Source organism: Oryza sativa, chromosome 6 (assembly GCF_034140825.1).
Source record: "Oryza sativa Japonica Group chromosome 6, ASM3414082v1".
NCBI lineage: Eukaryota > Viridiplantae > Streptophyta > Magnoliopsida > Poales > Poaceae > Oryza > Oryza sativa.
In genome coordinates, this window is record NC_089040.1 from 7,637,252 (window position 1) to 7,655,374 (window position 18,123).

Here is an 18,123-nt window from a genome sequence, read left to right on the forward strand (position 1 = left end):
ATTTTCATCAATATTAACCATTTAGAGCTTGTTTGTATCAAAGTTTCTTTCTGTGTGTGGATGAGTGGGGCAGGGAGGGGATGCATAATTTGCGTAATATTCGTAAATCAAAATCCTACAGGAGTCAGTGGTGTTTATTTGTTGTTTGGATTGAAGAAAAGAATTAAACACGCATCGAAACTCCATAGCCATCCTGAGTGATAGCCTTCTCTATTTAGATTCCTCAAAAAACAAAAACATGATTTCCCTTTAGACTCTTGAAAAGACAAAATCATCTCAAGTGCCATGTGTCTTCTCTAATCTCTTCGGTTCAATGACAAGACTATGACCGAGTACTTCACGTTCTCCTTCGCAAGGTGCCTCTCCACAATCTGCGCAAACCTCTGAAAGAGTTTGTCAAGTATATATTCGCCAAAATGGCTTGCCAGCAAGGGCTCAGACACTGCTCTGATGCACTTGGCGACGTTCATCCCACGGTGAGGGCTAATGTGCATGCCATCATGTTCCAAGTCATCGTAGGGATCCCAATTGGACTCAAACAGCTCGATATGGTCAATACAAAAGAGCTTGTTCCGTGTGATTACTGTCTTCACTTCATCAATGGAGGGCCCATATATTGGTAAATTGAATGACTCCAGCTTTCCCTTCTCCACTATCCCCTGATATACGAAGTCACAAAGCAAAAAAATTCCTCATCATCAGCCAACAGCCATCTATAGTGTAGCAGCAGGGCATTCATTCTACGTGAAAAAAGTACTGAGCTTTAGACCTCAGTAAAAAGAGATTGTAAAGCTTGTGCAAGCAATCCAAAGAGATGGCTCAGATCTCCATCCAAGACGTCGTCTTTCTTCCTTCCGAGGAATGTTAGCAGCATCTTCCCACCGGGCACGAGTTCCTGATGTCGCAGCTTGAGGAAGAGGACATGTCCTTCTGGAACTGATCCTGGTACAACTCCACCATCTATTGTGGCGTGCTCTTTGCAATGTAAATGTTCTCTCCATTCAGGTATGCCATCTTTTTGTTCATGTCCTTGATCAGCTGAGTAACAATGAACAACTGAATGTTATTCCAAATTGAGAGATCAGATAGAAGGATCTTGTCGGGCATGGATATCTTATGGAACAAACTGATTGAAAACACACAGATCTTGAGAACCGTTAACAAGGACACGGTGATTGCTTCTCTTTTCTTGTTTTTAGTATCAACCAAAAATTTGTAATTGAATTCTTTAGGGCATGTTTGAAGATAGAGCCCGGTGTGAGTTCTGTTAAACAATAGAGATGCTGCTGCTTACGTTACTGCATAACTGATTCGTTTCCGATGCTGTATAGGTGTTTTCCTTGTGTATGTAGAATCTGTATAGGTTAGTAATATACGATTCGGTCTTGAGTTGTACTATTGTTGTATCTCTGTCTGGTATATAATGACTTGAACAGCCTCCACGAGAGGTAGATTGCCTCAATAGTTTTCACATGGTATCAGAGCATCCTCTTCCACAAAACATCTAGTCATGGCATCAAGTTCTTCGTCGACTTTGTCTTCATCGGCAGTGCTAGGACATCCCGTCTCTGAAAAGCTGTCCAGAGACAACTTCCTGGTTTGGAGAGCGCAGGTTTTGCCGGCCGTGCGTGGAGCACAGCTTACTGGATATCTTGATGGCACAAAAGAGGTGCCATCACCTGAGATCACGGTGGAGAAAAAGGTGGGCGACGATTTGGTGAAGGAATCCGTCAACAACCCAGCCTATTCACAGTGGATTGCGCATGATCAACAAGTACTCGGGTATTTACTCTCGACGCTTTCGCGAGAAGTTCTGGTGCAAGTCGCACATCTTGAGAGTGCCAGACAAGTCTGGACTGCAATTAACGAGATGTTTTCCTCGCAATCTAAGACGCGAATTATTCAGATTCGTGCGCAATTGGCTCGAGAATTGAAGGGAGATTCATCGGCTGCTGCATACTTCACTAAGATGAAGGGATTAGCAGATGAGATGGCTGCAGCTGGGAAGAAACTTGATGATGATGATATTGTTTCATATATTCTTGGAGGACTTGACGCAGATTATAATCCTCTGGTTGCCTCGGTCTCCTCCAAGGACTACATATCACTCAGTGATCTATATGCCCAGCTACTCTCATTTGAGGCACATCTAAATAATCAATCTGAAGGAGGCTATCACTCGTCGGCTAACAGCGCGTCACGAGGAGCACGTGGACGAGGACAAGGTCGAGGCCGTGGACGAGGTGGTTTTGGCAGCAATTTCGGTAGTGGTTTTGGTGGCAGAGGCCGTGGTGGCCGTGGCCGTGGAGATGGTTCTCGACCTTCCTGTCAATTGTGTGGGAAGGAAGGTCACACAGTGCATACATGCTGGAAGCGTTTTGATCGATCGTTCTCTGGAGACGATGTAATCTTTCAGCAGCACCATCAGCAAGCAAAGTCGGCATCAGCCGTATCTTCTTATGGGGTAGATACAAATTGGTATTTGGATACTGCCGCTACAGATCATATTACTGGGGAGCTTGAGAAACTTACGACAAAGGAAAGGTATCATGGTAATGAGCAAGTTCATGCTGCAAATGGCGCAGGTATGAGTATAAGTCACATAGGAAGGACTATTTTTCATACCCCTAATCGAAATCTCGCTCTTAATAATGTTCTTTATATTCCTAAGGCTAAAAAGAATTTAGTTTCAGCTCATCGTCTTGCTTATGATAATCATGCCTTTGTTGAAATTCATCCTAAATTCTTTTGTGTTAAGGATCAAACAACGAAGAGCACTCTTCTTCAAGGTAGATCCCGGGGTGGTCTGTATCCAATTCCTTTGAAGTCTACTACACCTCAGGGACGTCAAGCTCTTGTTTCTACTAGTTCTGCAGAGTCTAGGTGGCATAGTCGTCTTGGTCACCCTTCTTTTTCGGTTGTGAGTAGAGTTCTTAGAAAACATAATATCCCTGTTAGTGAGTCGAGGGAAGAGCGAGTTTGTGATGCTTGTCAGCAAGCTAAGAGTCATCAACTACCTTATTCTAGGTCAGTCAGTCGGTCATCTGCTCCTTTGGAGCTTGTCTTTTCAGATGTTTGGGGTCCTGCTCCTCAGTCCGTGGGGAGATTCAAATATTATGTAAGCTTTATTGATGATTATAGTAAATTTACTTGGATATATCTTTTAAAGAACAAGTCCGAAGTTTTCCAAGTTTTTACTAATTTCCAGCATCTTGTTGAAAGACAACTTGGTAGGAAAATTCTTACAATGCAGACTGACTGGGGTGGTGAATATCATCGTCTAAACTCTTTCTTCCAGAAAATAGGGATAGCACATCATATCTCTTGTCCTCATACACATCAACAAAACGGCTCTGCAGAACGCAAACATCGCCATATTGTTGAAGTAGGATTAGCTCTCCTTGCTCATGCTTCGATGCCTCTCAAATTTTGGGATGAGGCCTTTCTCACAGCTACCTATTTGATCAACCATATACCTAGTCGAGTTATTAACTTTTCTACCCCTTTGGAGCTTCTGTTTCATACTAATCCTGACTATTCCTTTCTTCGAGTTTTCGGTTGTGCTTGTTGGCCAAATCTTCGTCCTTATAACAAACGTAAGCTCCAATTTCGTTCAAAAAAGTGTGCTTTCCTTGGGTATAGTTTTCATCACAAAGGGTATAAGTGTCTAGATATTTCCACAGGCCGGGTCTATATATCTAGAGATGTTATATTTGACGAAACTGTTTTTCCCTTTGTTGATCTTCATTCCAATGCTGGAAACCAACTTCGAGCTGAAATTTCTCTTCTTCCAGAATCTTTGTTATCATCAAGGGGTATGATTAATAGTTTTTCTTTTGAGACTAATGCTCCTAACAATGCTTCTAGTGCTGGCCTGTACGTACAGGATTCTGGTGATGATAATCTGGATCAAAATAGTGGTGGTTTATCTGGCATTGGTCCAGCTTCTTCTGCTCATATGCCAGAAGTATCTGTTTCGGGGTCACCGCAAGTGTCGCATGTTTCGGAATCTGCACCTCCATCACCAACTTGTTCTCCTGGGTCACACGTGAGTGGTGCGGCAGGTTCCGGTTCAGAGTCTACGCCGGGATTGTCCGTTTCTGGTGGTGAGATGTCTGGATCTACTGAGACTTTATCTCTTGAATCTTCTGCGGATTCTGGACCTTCTATGGCTCAGCAAGGTGAACAACAGAACATTCAGCCTGTTGTGGTGTCCCGGCCTCATACTCGTCTTCAAAGTAATATTCGTAAGCCACTTACTCGTACAGATGGAACGATTAGATGGGGTATGTATAGTGGTTCTGACAAGGAACCTACTTGTTTCGATGATGCTCTAGCTGATGAAAATTGGAAGAAGGCCATGGATGAGGAATATAATGCACTGATTAAAAATAATACTTGGCATTTAGTGCCTGCACCGATAGGAAAAAATATTATTGATTGCAAGTGGGTGTTTAAGATCAAGCGAAAATCTGATGGTACAATTGATCGGTATAAAGCTCGGTTGGTGGCGAAAGGATTTAAGCAGAGGTATGGCATTGATTACGAGGATACTTTTAGTCCTGTTGTTAAGATCTCTACTATTCGTCTCGTTCTGTCTCTTGCGGTCTCCAAAGGTTGGAGTATACGTCAACTAGATGTCAAGAATGCGTTTCTTCATGGCATTTTGGAAGAGGAAGTATATATGAAGCAACCGCCTGGGTACGTTGATAAGTCTTCTTCATATTATGTGTGCAAGTTAGACAAAGCATTATATGGTTTGAAACAGGCTCCTAGAGCATGGTATTATCGTCTCTATGACAAATTATGCCAACTTGGGTTCAGTGCTTCCAAGGCAGACACTTCATTGTTTTTCTATAGGAAAGGTGATGTGGTTATATACTTCTTGGTCTACGTAGATGATATCATTGTGGTTAGCTCAAGTGATCAAGCTATTCCTGCTTTACTTAAAGATCTTAATGCTGAGTTTGCACTTAAGGATCTTGGTAATTTACATTACTTCTTGGGTATAGAAGTAACGCCGTCATCTGAAGGAAGTTTGGTGCTGTCACAAAGGAAATATGCAACTGAGTTGATCAGTAGAGCTGGGTTAAGGAATTGCAAACCGGTAAGTACTCCACTTGCTGTTTCGGAAAAGTTTTCATCGGTAGGTGGAGTACTGTTGAGTGAAGAAGATGGTACAAAGTATAGGAGTATTGTTGGTGGGTTACAATATTTAACGTTAACTCGTCCTGACATAGCCTTTGCGGTGAATAAGGCATGTCAATATTTACACTCACCAACAACTTTGCACTGGACGGCGGTAAAGAGAGTTTTGAGATATGTTAGTGGCACTTTGACATTTGGTCTAAAAATTGGAAGATCAGACTCCACTACTATTAGTGCGTTCTCAGATGCAGATTGGGCAGGATGTTCAGATGATAGACGTTCAACTGGTGGTTTTGCTATTTTCCTTGGTTTCAATTTAATATCATGGAGTGCAAGAAAACAAGCTACAGTTTCCCGCTCTAGCACAGAAGCAGAGTACAAGGCATTAGCTAATGCTACTGCTGAAGTCATTTGGATTCAAACCTTGCTTAAGGAACTTGGAGTATCACAACCAAAGGCTGCAGTACTTTGGTGTGACAATATTGGTGCAACTTATCTCTCTGCTAACCCTGTGTTTCATGCCAGAACTAAACACATCGAAGTAGATTATCATTTTGTTAGAGAACGGGTTGCGCAACGGTTGTTGGATATCCGGTTTATATCTTCTGGTGATCAATTAGCAGATGGTTTCACTAAGGCACAATCTCTAAGCAAGTTGCAAATTTTCAGGAACAATCTTAACTTGTGCAAAGTTATGATTGAGGGGGAGTGTTAAACAATAGAGATGCTGCTGCTTACGTTACTGCATAACTGATTCGTTTCCGATGCTGTATAGGTGTTTTCCTTGTGTATGTAGAATCTGTATAGGTTAGTAATATACGATTCGGTCTTGAGTTGTACTATTGTTGTATCTCTGTCTGGTATATAATGACTTGAACAGCCTCCACGAGAGGTAGATTGCCTCAATAGTTTTCACAAGTTCTTAGTTAATACATATTGCTTAGAGATTCCTACAATAGTAAAGACAACAATAACTCTTAACCATTCTTTCCTTTTATCGACCCCATGCAATAAAATTTCCCTTAATAAATGCAAAGAGTCGACTCTGAGCCGTTGTCATGCGTAACAACCATGTTTTCCTTTCCTCTCGTCTCTCTCTTTCACGTCACCAAATTTACTTGCATTATAACGAAGAGAGTCCATTATTAAATACCGTTATACGTGCCCTTACACCATCAGTACCTAAACTTGCGGACCTAAGTGAACCAACTAGAAAATTTAGGGACATGTGGTGAATCTCTCTCCTTTTCTATTTGTTTGATTTTCATTTTTTGGGGGAATCTTTGTAATGTTGTGAGATGCTAGATTACTTAATAGATACAAAGGTCCCTAGTGCATTAACAGTGCATGCCATCAATGGCTCCATAGAGATGCGTACCTGAGACTGCCAATGGAGGCAGTACGAAGAGTGGAAAAGGTGAACACTTTGGCAAGGGAAAAGCCTATTGTAGTAGGAGCCTGGCAGCCCAGAGATATAGAATGGAGGTAACGCAACTCCCTTGGGATGACCTGCTGCAATCGACTTCGTAAACTGTTGAAGCGACTGGAACACCTGGTTGAAGTCATTTCTAGGAAGATCATTCAGGAAGAACTGGAGCTCCATGATATGACACCCAAGCTCATTGTGACACTGAGCATCAGCTACTGTGCTGGTCACCTTGGAGACGAAGAGGAGAGTATTGATGCCGACAGAGCAGCCTAGGTCAGCAACCACCATAGTTGGAGGTAGGAGAGCCATGTACACCTGTCTCATAACCTTCTCAAGTACCGGCTTGGTCTTAATCAAAGCCTTTCGCTAGTGCAAAAATGCAAGTGAGTGCCTTGTCAGCTATGGAGTACGTGCGAACATTTGGCAGAGAGTTGCAATTGCAGGTGCTTTGATGACACATCATGATCAGTGTGGTTGAGACTTGGGATCAAGGACAAACCTGAAGCCTAGAGTTGTTGGCATAGTTTGCCTCTGCTTCACCTATTGCCATATGGAAGTCAAGCTCCATCTTCATGACTAACAAATTGTCTTGAGAAACTCTTGGTGTAAATGATTTTCGGTTTGCTTACTTGGAACCTGTGTGTGCATCTGCATTCAGTGTCCTTGTTCTATATGTAGAGCAGAGGAGAGATTTTGCTTTGCTAGCTGTCCCTGTCAATTGCAATTTTGGTTTATAGAATGCATGGGCATTAGATCTGATGTTACCAGGAATAATCAAGATCCAGCGAGGAAGATAAGCAAATATATTCCCACAACCATATGTTCCATTTTATATTACACTGGACTGTCCGATACAGAGAATGCATGGATAACAGACGAAGTATTTCAAGATTTCATCAAGATAATGGAAGGTAAGCAATATATTCAGCCGTACAGTCATTATTTCATTTTATATTAGTTATAATACATGTCCATATGTTTGCTTCCAATAAAAATGGATTGTATATATGTCTCTTTTGAGAACAGTTTTTCCATTGAAAACAGCATTAATATTAGAATAAATTTCAAAAAGTTGCAGCTTTTTGTTAAACTATCAGTTTGCTGCATTTTAAGTAAGGCGTTACATAAAACTACAGCAGTACTTGGTGACTTTATCCAAAAACTACAATTTTGTTCATGTGACAGCTCTTATACAACAGCTCTGATACAACTTTATCCACACTCGCAACACTCGTATTGTTGTAATTTGGGGCCATGTGTTATAATTTTCTATTAACATTGTTGTTATTGTCACAGCTTTGTGAAATGTTTGGCTTAAGTTATAGTAAAATGGTAGTCTTCATTAAATAGTTGCAGTTTTGTAAACTTTTAATATTATTCGCAGAGTATTTGCTAAATTTGTATTATAGAGAAATGGGGAAGCAGATAGGAAAGGAGTTTGAGGCCCAAGCCCAACATGTAAATGGAAAGAGGTGCCGTGGTGAAAAAAAAATACTGTGGGCTGCCACATCCAGTCCTCCAAGGTGTTGACAGTAAGTGAGGAGTTGTCTAGCAGTTTACTTTGGATGAGTGTTTATTTGAAAAACACAAGAATGAAATGGATTTTTGTACACGGTTAAAAATGTTTTTTTTCCAGCAGGACACACCACCTGTCGCTAAAGGCAGACCAACCATCCGTAAAAATCATTTCGGATTGCCTAGGTGCAACACACATTTAATATTTCTAAAGTAGACGCAAACGGATCAGACACTTACCACATCCACATGGACGGCTCAAGGACCACTAAAAGCAAGGATAATAATATAGCCATCTTCCTATTATTAGCCCATCTTAAAGCCAACATATATAATAGATTAGCTATAAGGTTGGCCACAATTTTCTTTTCCTCTCTCTATCTCTCACTTATACATTTAATGTATTTGTCTTGGAGTTTGTGATAAGTTAGCTCTTGCATGAGAGCCAACAGTCTTAATTTTTCATTACCTATCTCCTCCACCTAAGCTTATAGTAGGCTTATAGCCTCTAAACCTACATTACTATATATAATAATATCTAAAATTACCACTGAAAAATATATGAAACATTGTTGGAGTATGTTGGTGAGGTTTGAGAAAGCAAGAGGCGAATTATGCACCTTGAGAAAAATTCAGAATTCCCTGTCGGTGACTTAATACCCACATGAATTCGATATAATTCCTGCAAGTGGTGCAGACGTCCTCGACAGGAAAATCACTGGCCATCTGATGATCTGGTTTTTTCGAGTAGTCATTGGACAATAACGAGGCCATATATATTGTGCTTCTTCTTTTTTTTTAGGGAGGGCATATTGTGCTGTCTATTATTTTTTTAAGAAGAATATCTTCGTACAGATTCAAAAGGTAAAAACCTATTAATTACACTCAGGTTCAATGAATCTTCCTTAAGATATTCACGATGCTTCCAAATTTTTTTTATCTTCAACGTGTACTTCCTCCGTTCCAAAATAAACCAAATTTAATAAAAAAAAATGTGACACAACCTAATACAATAAATAATTGTTTAAATTTATTACACTACATTATGTCACATGCTCATTAAGGTTAGTTTATGTTAGGACGAATGAAGTAAAATGAGGAGTAACATACAATTTACTCCCTCCATTTCACAATGTAAATTAAAACTTTCTAGCATTGTCCATATTCATATAGCTATATATATGTATAGATTCATTAGCATGTATATGAATATGTGCAACGCTAGTAAGTCTTGTATTGTGAAACAGAGGAATTACATGATTGGCACTACTAACTTGAAATTGTTTGCACCGTTTGATCTCATTGAGATAGAATACTTCTAGCTAACTAGATCTGCCGGTCATGTTAATTTGGCTGAGATAGATTCCGATTGTATAATATTTTATATTTCATATGGAAAGATATACTACTATAACCCTATAAACAAACAGATCACTCCTAAAGATATGCTATAAACAGATAGAGTATAATCGTACGGACATTTCCACGGTAGGGCTGCATACCAGTTCTCCTACGATTTGGGCGAATATTTGCCCACGTGCACGTGGCCCCCATGTTCTATACAAGAGGAAAACAATGTGGATGAAAAAGGTCAATTTTCTGAAATAAACCCAATGTGGTTCTCTTAGTTTGTAATAAAGTTGAAGCACATTTTTATCAGAAAACACCTTGAACTCTCTCATAGAACTAGTATAGAACATGACATTTTCATAAGTAGCCTGATCATAAATATTTGATGTTTAATGTAAGATTTGTAAGCTTTTAAAACTTTGACATCAATTTCATATAATTAAATAAGAGGACTGTGTGCCACCCTCCTTAATAGGGGTGGTAGCGGGGCGGGGGCGGGTTGAACAGAAACGCCCTCGCCCCCGCTCCTCGCATTCCGCCCCTGCCCCTGCCCCCATATTGTCAACCGGGTTGAAAACCTCTCTCAACCCCACACCCGTAGGGAACCTGGCGGCGGTGGCGGATCTAGGAAGCAGGCCGGCCCTAAGAGGGGCGAGCGGTGCGGCCGCTCTGAGGCCCCAAAATCGGAGGGAGAGGCAGGGGCAGTGTTGACGGTGAACCGCCGGTAGTGGACGCAACCACGTGGAGCAGGTCCTTCCAGAGTGGTGGCAGCACCGAAGCAGGGAAGCCTGAAGCTGGCGAGGCAGTCCCCTGCAAGTAGAGGTGGCCCAGCCTCGAAAGGCGGCGAGTGGGAGCTCATCCCTCCAGTCGATGGCTGTGGTCCGGAGGAGGGGCCATGCAATGAGGATGGGGGCGCGGAGGTTAGCGACGGCGACAACCTGTTGGGGCAGCGATGGTGAGGCGAAGACCATGACAACATGTTGCTAGCTGCTTGACGTGACGATGAATGACGAGAGGTTGAAGATGGGGGCATTTCTGTCCAATATGGATAAAATATGTATACTAGTGGCATGTTTCAAATTATATAAAAATAGTAATAGCATTGGTACAAATACACGAATTGTAATGGCATATTTTGAATCCGTTAAATTTATAATGGAATGTATTTGATTAACCCTTATTATTTTGTTCGACTGGCATATGCGTCTGTATATTTTGTTTTAATTTTATATAGTTTCAAATTTTGCTTCTAATATTATCACGTCAACTTTATGTATCGTTATATCAGTTAAAATTAGGGTAATATTGAGGGATCTTGTTTGTACTAATTTTAAAAATTAAGGATGCGTTCGTATCCGACTTTACGATGATTTTCAAACTCGACGACGACGACGACAAATCTCGACCGAACTTTTCCCGTTCCGGAAACCTTCGCGGCCAACCATGCCGCCGTCTCCCTCACCTCTCGTTCCCGCCTCTTCGCCAACAGAGGGCCGCCGCCGCCGCCGCCCCTATCACGGTCGCCTCCTTCAAGAACACAACTGCGCGCACCCGCGGCGCGTGACGCGGCCGGCGTCATCCCCACGCTTCTCGCCGGCGGCGGCAGCCGGTGTCCTGAACCCTTCGAGGAGACCCCTGCGAGCTCCATCATCGTGGTAAGCTGAGCGTGTGTAATGAAATTCTATGTAGCAGCGTTTTGATCTTCTGGTTTGGGTGAGTTTGGTTTCATTTCTCCGATACATGCTAGGTGCTCGATGAAATGTCGCCATGGAGATCGGTTTACTCATCGAGGACATCGGCGTGCAGCATAACAGCAGGAGACGTAACGTACCACCTCAGGACGCAGAATTTGGAAGATGCTCAGGTGTGAAGGTTCCTTTAGTTATCCACAAGCAAATTTCAAATTGTGCTATCGAGTTTATTGAGATGAAACTAGACAGTTATTACCACCATTTTTATGTGATCGCAGCATCAAAAAGAAAGTCTGAATTTTACACGGAAAACGGCTCAAAATATTTTATCTTAGGTGCATTTCCCTCTGGAATATTAGCTAATTGAATGATGGCACTGTGGCTAAATTTGGTAGCTTCAGCTATACCTGAAGTTCTGAAACCTGAACAGATACCTGAATATAAAGACTTAGTTTTCTTTCTCAACCAATAATAATACGATTATCTAGATTGTCGAGAGTTTTCTGCTATAATGTTTATTTTCACCAACAATAACCATCCAGAGCTTGTTTCTATCAGAATTTCTTTCTGTGTCAGTGTGCGGATGAGTGAAGCAGTGAGGGGCTGAGGGCTGCATAATTGCATAAATACTATAGTGGATTAAATAAACACACAAATTGAAATTCACCAGCCGTAGACGAATTTTCTGCGGTAAAAGCTTAAGAACCAGTTGATGGAAATCTTATTGTAAACTAGCAGCATACAGGCGTAATTAAAAATATATATTGTAGTGTTTCTATGTAGATTCCCCAAGTGTCCTGTGTCTGATCTATACTTTTCGGTTCAACAACAAGACTATGACCGAGTACTTTGTATTGTCCTCCGCAAGGTGCCTCTCTACATTCCGTGCATACCTCTGAAAGAGCTCGTCGAGTATACATTCTCCGAAATGGCTTGCCAGCAAGGGCTCGAACACTGCTCTGATGCTCTTGGCAACATTCACCCCATGCTGAGGGCTGCTGCACATGCCATCATTTTCCATGTCATCATAGGGATCCCAGTTTGACTCAAAGAGCTGGATATGGTCAATGCCAAAGAGCTTGTTCAATGCGATCACTGCTTTTACTTCATCAATGGATGGCCCATACAGTGGTAGGTTGAATGACTCCAGCTTTTCCCTCTCCACAAGGCCCTGATGCACAAAATCACAAAGCACAATTTAAAAGCTTCTGCAAGCAATGCACATATATCATTTAGCAGCAGGGCATTGATTCTGCATGAAAAGAGTAAAGCTTTAGACCTCAGTAACAAGGGCTTGTAAAGCTTCTGCAAGCAATGCACATAGATGGCTCAGATCTCCATCCAAGACGCCCTCTTTCTTCCTTCCAAGGAATGTGAGCAGCATCTGCCCACCAGGCACTAGTTCCTGATGTCGCAGCTTGAGGAAAAGGGACATGTCCTTCTGAAACTGATCTTGGAACATTTTCACCACCGATGGTGGCATGCTCTTGGCAATGTAAATGTTCCCTCCATTTATGTCTGACATCTTTTCATCCATGTCCTTGATCATCTGAGTAGTAAGAAACAATTAAATATTATCCCAAATTCGGTAGTCTATCGGAAGGATCTTGTAAGGTACAGACCTACTTATGGAAGCACTAATTGAAAACACATGGATCTTGAAAACCGTTGACAAGGACACACTGACTGCTAGTATCAGTTAACAATTTGAAACTGAACTCTTTACATAGCTCTGTTTGTGCCATCTTGATTTTCTTTTACCAATTGAATCATTATAATGCTACTTGCAAGTTGGTGGTTTCCTTAATATAGACACTGATTCCCAATGTGCTAACCAATACGTCTATTTTTGAATCAGTGCATACCATTGACGGCACCATATTGAGATGTGTACCTGAGAACGCCAATGGAGGCAGTACGAGGAATGGAAAAGGTGAACACTTTGGCAAGGGAAAAGCCTGGTGTAGTAGGAGCCTGGTAGCCCAGAGATATAGAATGGAGGCAGTGCTACTCCCTTGGGATGAGATGCTGCGATCGACTTAGTAAACTGTTTAACTGACTTGAACACCTGATTGAAATCATTGCCAGACAGATCATTCAGGAAGAACTGGAGTTCCATGGGATGGCACCTGAGCTCATCATGGTGCTGAGCATCAGCTACCGTGTTGATCACATCGGAGACGAAGAGGAGAGTGTTTGCATCGACAGAAAAGCCTAGGTCAGCAACTATCATAGCTCGAGGATGGAGAGCCATGCACACCTGTCTCACAGCCTTGTCAAGCACCGGCTTGGTCTTGAGCAAAGCCTTTCGCTAGTGCAAAAAAATACAAGTATATGCCTTGTCAGCTGTGGAATACATCCATGAAACGTGTGGTGGAGTTGCATAGAGATGGTTAATTGGTTATTGAAGGTACATCATGATCAGTGTGGTTGCGGCTTGGGCTTGAGAATACACACCTGAAGCCTAGAGTTGTTTGCATAGTTATCCTCTGCTTCCCCTATTGCCATATGGAAGTCATGCTCCAACTTCATGGCTAATAACAAGAGCACTTCAGAAACTCTCGCTGCAATCAGTTTGCTGATTTGCTTACTTGGAACCACTGCGCATCTTCATCTAGTACTCTTTGTTCTATATATAGAGTATAAAAGAGTGGTTTGTTTTGCTACCTGTCCCTTTCAGTTGGATTTGCGTTTTAGGGGATGCAAGGGTAATTGGAACTATATCTGAAGTAGGAAATAACCAAGATCTAGCTAGGAGGATACACAAATATATTCAGCTCCATCCAGAATTATAGTTTTTTTAGAGTAAATTGTATCCACGGTACAACAACTTGGCAGGTGGGTGCGATATAGTGCAAGAACTTGAGAATTGAACGTCCGAGTGCAACAACTTGACAAGTGGATGCGTTCTAGTACAAGAACTTGACAATTTAGTATTTTGGTGAATCAATTTAGCTAAACATATGCTAGGTGAGGTTTTTCACGATGTCAACATGCCAATACACAGTAATCCTACGGATATTACCTTATAATATTGAATTTAATCTTTAAGAATTATATTACACATACAATTTACATTCAGTTACCTTTAAGAAATTTTATTTTCTTCACCTTCTCAAATAACACTTTGGCAAGGAAAAGCTTATTGTAGTAGGAGCTTGGCAGCCCAGAGATAGAGTGGAGGTAACGGTACTCGCTTGGGACAACCTACTGAAATTGACTTCGTAAACCGTTGAAGCGACTAGAACAACCGGTTGAAGTCATTTCTAGGAAGATCATTCAGCTGGAACTCCATGGAATGACACCCGAGCTCATTGTGATGCTGAGCATCAGCTACTGTGCTGATCACCATGGAGACGAAGAGGAGAGTGTGATGCCGACAGAGCAGTCTAAGTCAGCAACCACCATATTAGGCTGTGTTTTTTGGAGGAATTAGGAGCCTCTCCCCTCCGCACACAAACACATGATTAAAATAAGTATTATCTATAAAAAGCTTAAAATTGGATTAATATGATTTTTTTAAAGCAAATTTCCTATAGAATTTTTTTTTGTTACAAAACACGTACCGTTTAGTAATTTAAAAAGTGTGCATGTGAAAAACGAAGTAACACAGCCAATTGGAGGTAGGAGAGCCGTGTACACCTGTCTCACAACCTTGTCAAGTACCGGCTTGGTCTTCATGTTAGCCTTTCACTAGTACAAAAAATGCAAATGAGTTCCTTGTCAGCTGTGGAGTACACGCAAACATTTGGCAGAGAGTTGCAATTGTAGGTGCTATTGAAGATACATCATGATCAGTGTCGACGTGTGGTTGAGACTTGGGATCAAGGACAAACCTGAAACCTAGAGTTGTTGGCATAGTTTGCCTCTGCTTCAGCTATTGCCATGTGGAAGTCACGCTCCATCTTCGTGACTAACAAATAGTCTTGAGAAACTCTTGGTGCAAATGATTTTCGGGTTTGCTTACTTGGAACCAGTGTGCATCTGCGTTCAGTGTCCTTGTTCTATATGTAGAACAGAAGAGAGATTTTGCTTTGCTAGCTGCCATTTCGGTTTATAGAATTCATGGAAAGATAAATCAAGATCCAGCGAGGAAGATAAGCAAATATATTCCCACAACCATATGTTCCATTTTACACTGGACTGTCCGATACAGAGAATGCATGGATAACAGATGAAGTATTTCAAGATTTCATCAAGATAATGGAAGGTAAGCAATATATTCAGCTGTACAGCGATTATTTCATTTTATATTAGTTATAAATGTCCATGTGTTTGCTTCCAATAAAAATGATTGTATATATGTAGTAGTATCTTTTCATAACAGTTTTTCCATTGAAAACAGCATTAACATTAGAGTAAATTTCAGAAAGTTATAGCTTTTTGTTAAATTATCAGTTTGCTGCATTTTTAGTAAGGCGTTACATAAAACCATACAGTAGTAGTTGATAACTTTATCCAAAAACTACATTTTTGTTCATGTGGCAGCTCTGCAACCACATTCCACACATGCAACATTCATATTGTTGTAATTTGGGGCCACGTGTTACGATTTTCTATTAAAATTGTTGTTATTATCACAGTTGTCGGAGGTTGAACTCCTTAAGCAGGGGACTGTGAGGCCCCCTTTGTTAATTCGGCCGGGGGCAGCGGGTGAGAATCGAGGACTCGGTGGAAGATGTGATATAGAGGGGGTCAGGCACGATGAGACAAAAGGGGTTTATACAGATTCAGGCCGCTGAGAAGCGTAACACCCTACTCCTGTGCTTGGTAAATCGAGTATGGAATACAATAGCTTGAATCTTTGAGACCCAAGCGTGAGTTAGCCAAGGAACCGATCTCTCCTTCTCACTAGGCCTGGACCTCCTTTTATATCTCAAGGTGCTGCTACATGGGCCCAGAAGTCTACCTAGGAAGGAAGGAGAACATTCTTTACATTAAACACATGTCTTGTGCCTTGTCTTGGAAGCCACACACACGGGCGCCGCAGCATGGGGCCCATCAAATCGAAGCGGCTGACACTGGGGATGCCCGTGTCATTCAACATTTAATGGGTGAAGACTTGTGGGTTTCCGTTTGTACCGGGAAACAGGAATCCTGCTTTGACCAGAGCAGATGAACCGACTCCGCCCGGAACAAGAGGCTAAAAGCCCCTCGTTATCATGACGTGACGGGGCATGGCAAGCTGCATGCCGCCTGACGCATGATCGGTGTGCAGGACGCACTACCTCGGTCCCATCAGTCATTCGACCAGTCACAGACCGGTCGGGCGCACAGCACGTCGCATTAAATGCGGCGTGGCGCACCCGCTCAGGCCGCCTTAAATGTGGTCAGGTGGGCGTTGGGACCACCCACCTAACCTCGCACACGTGGCGTCTGCGATGGGGGTCGGGGCAGCCCGATCCCCATCCATGCATGGAGGGGGTGGCCGCCGCCCTACCCCGGGCCCGACCCCTCGGGGGAGTACCACGTGGGTACTGGGGGTAGCCTCCTCCCTCTAGTTTTGATACCCTCGGGCCCATATCATCGACAGTGCTGTCGGAGGTGAACTCCTCAAGCGGGGACTATGAGGCCCCCTTTGTTAATTCACCCTCCGACAACAGTTTTGTGAAATGTTTGGCTTAAGTTGTAGGAAAATGGTAGTTTTCATTAAATAGTTGCAGTTTTGTAAACTTTTAATATTATTCGCAAAGTATTTGCTAAATTTGTACTCCCTCCGTTTCGAAATGTTTGACGCCGTTGACTTTTTAGCATATGTTTGACCGTTCGTCTTATTCAAAAAATTTAAGTAATTATTAATTCTTTTCATATCATTTAATTCATTGTTAAATATATTTTTATGTAGGCATATAATTTTACATATTTTACAAAAGTTTTTGAATAAGACGAATGGTCAAACATATGCTAAAAAGTCAACGGTGTCAAACATTTTGAAACGGAGGGAGTAATATGGAGAAATGGGGAAGCAGATAAGGAAGGAGTTTGAGGCCCAAGCCCAACGTGTAAATAGAAAGAGGTGCCATGGTGAAAAAAAAAAACCATGGGCTCCCACATCATCAGTCCTCCAAGATCTTGACGGTAAGTGCGGAGTTGTCTAGCATTTTACTTTGGAGAAGTGTTTATTTGAAACACAATATATTACTATATATAATATTATTTGGTAGAATCCGACAGTATAATATTTTATATTCATATGGAAAGATATACTACTATATATAAACAACCAGATCACTCCTAAAGATATGCTATAAACAGATAGAGTATAATCGTACGGACATTTCCACGGTAGGGCTACATATCAATTCTCCTACGATTTGGGCAAATATTTGCCCACGTGCACGTGGCCCCCATGTTCTATACACCAGGAATACAATGTGGATGAAAAAGGTCAATTTTCTGAAATAAACCCAATGTGGTTCAATTAGTTTGTAATAAAGTTGAAGTACATTTTTATCAGAAAGCACCTTGAACTCTCTCATAGAACATGACATTTTCATAAGTAGCCTGATCATAAATATATTATGTTTAATGTAAGATTTATAAGCTTTTAAAACTTTGAAATCAAATTCATATAAACAAATAAGAGGACCACCTACCGCCCTCCTTAATAGGGGTGGCAGCAGGGTGGGACAGGGACGAGTTGAACAAGAATTCCCCCGCCCCCCGCCCCCGTATTGTCAACCACGTAAAAAACCTTTCCCAACCCCACACCCGCAGGGGACCTGGCGGCAGTGGCGGATCTAGGAAGAAAGAACAAGAGAGTTAAGGAACTAGACAAAGTTACAATCCCTTCCTATCTACTTATAGCAAAAAATTTTAGTGGGGCTTTGTGGGGGCTCCCATGGTCCACGCGCCAGTTGTGGAGTCTCAAGACCCTGCCATCCCCATGCTAGATCCGCCCTGCCTAGAGGGTGAGCGCGGCTCCGCACCACCCGAATGGCACAACAACTAGACTGTGAGGAAAAAGGGAAGAAGAGCATGCAAGGGGGA

The 18,123-nt window shown here is 41.9% G+C and overlaps 1 protein-coding gene, 1 long non-coding RNA gene, 1 other non-coding gene and 1 pseudogene across 3 annotated transcripts; 2 read left to right on the forward strand and 2 right to left on the reverse strand.

Annotated features, from left to right (window-relative positions):
* Window positions 1–296: 296 nt before the first annotated feature.
* On the reverse strand, window positions 297–7,178 carry LOC107276119 (anthranilate O-methyltransferase 3-like; annotated as a pseudogene).
* Window positions 2,009–2,144, forward strand: LOC112939492 (small nucleolar RNA Z247). The gene has a single exon (XR_003243205.1). It is a non-coding gene; the product is annotated as a small nucleolar RNA Z247 (small nucleolar RNA).
* Window positions 7,179–10,845: 3,667 nt separating the features above from the next.
* LOC112939381 (uncharacterized) lies at window positions 10,846–13,799 on the forward strand. The gene is made up of 3 exons (XR_003243037.2): window positions 10,846–11,097; window positions 11,190–11,306; window positions 12,992–13,799. It is a non-coding gene; the product is annotated as an uncharacterized lncRNA (long non-coding RNA).
* Window positions 11,815–13,734, reverse strand: LOC4340632 (anthranilate O-methyltransferase 2). Its single transcript, XM_015785446.3, has 4 exons — window positions 13,591–13,734; window positions 13,028–13,444; window positions 12,413–12,682; window positions 11,815–12,304 (listed from the first exon to the last, which is right to left on the reverse strand). Exons 1-4 carry the CDS (start codon window positions 13,663–13,665, stop codon window positions 11,942–11,944), a joined length of 1,125 nt encoding a protein of 374 aa, XP_015640932.1. The 5' UTR covers window positions 13,666–13,734; the 3' UTR covers window positions 11,815–11,941.
* Window positions 13,800–18,123: the final 4,324 nt, after the last annotated feature.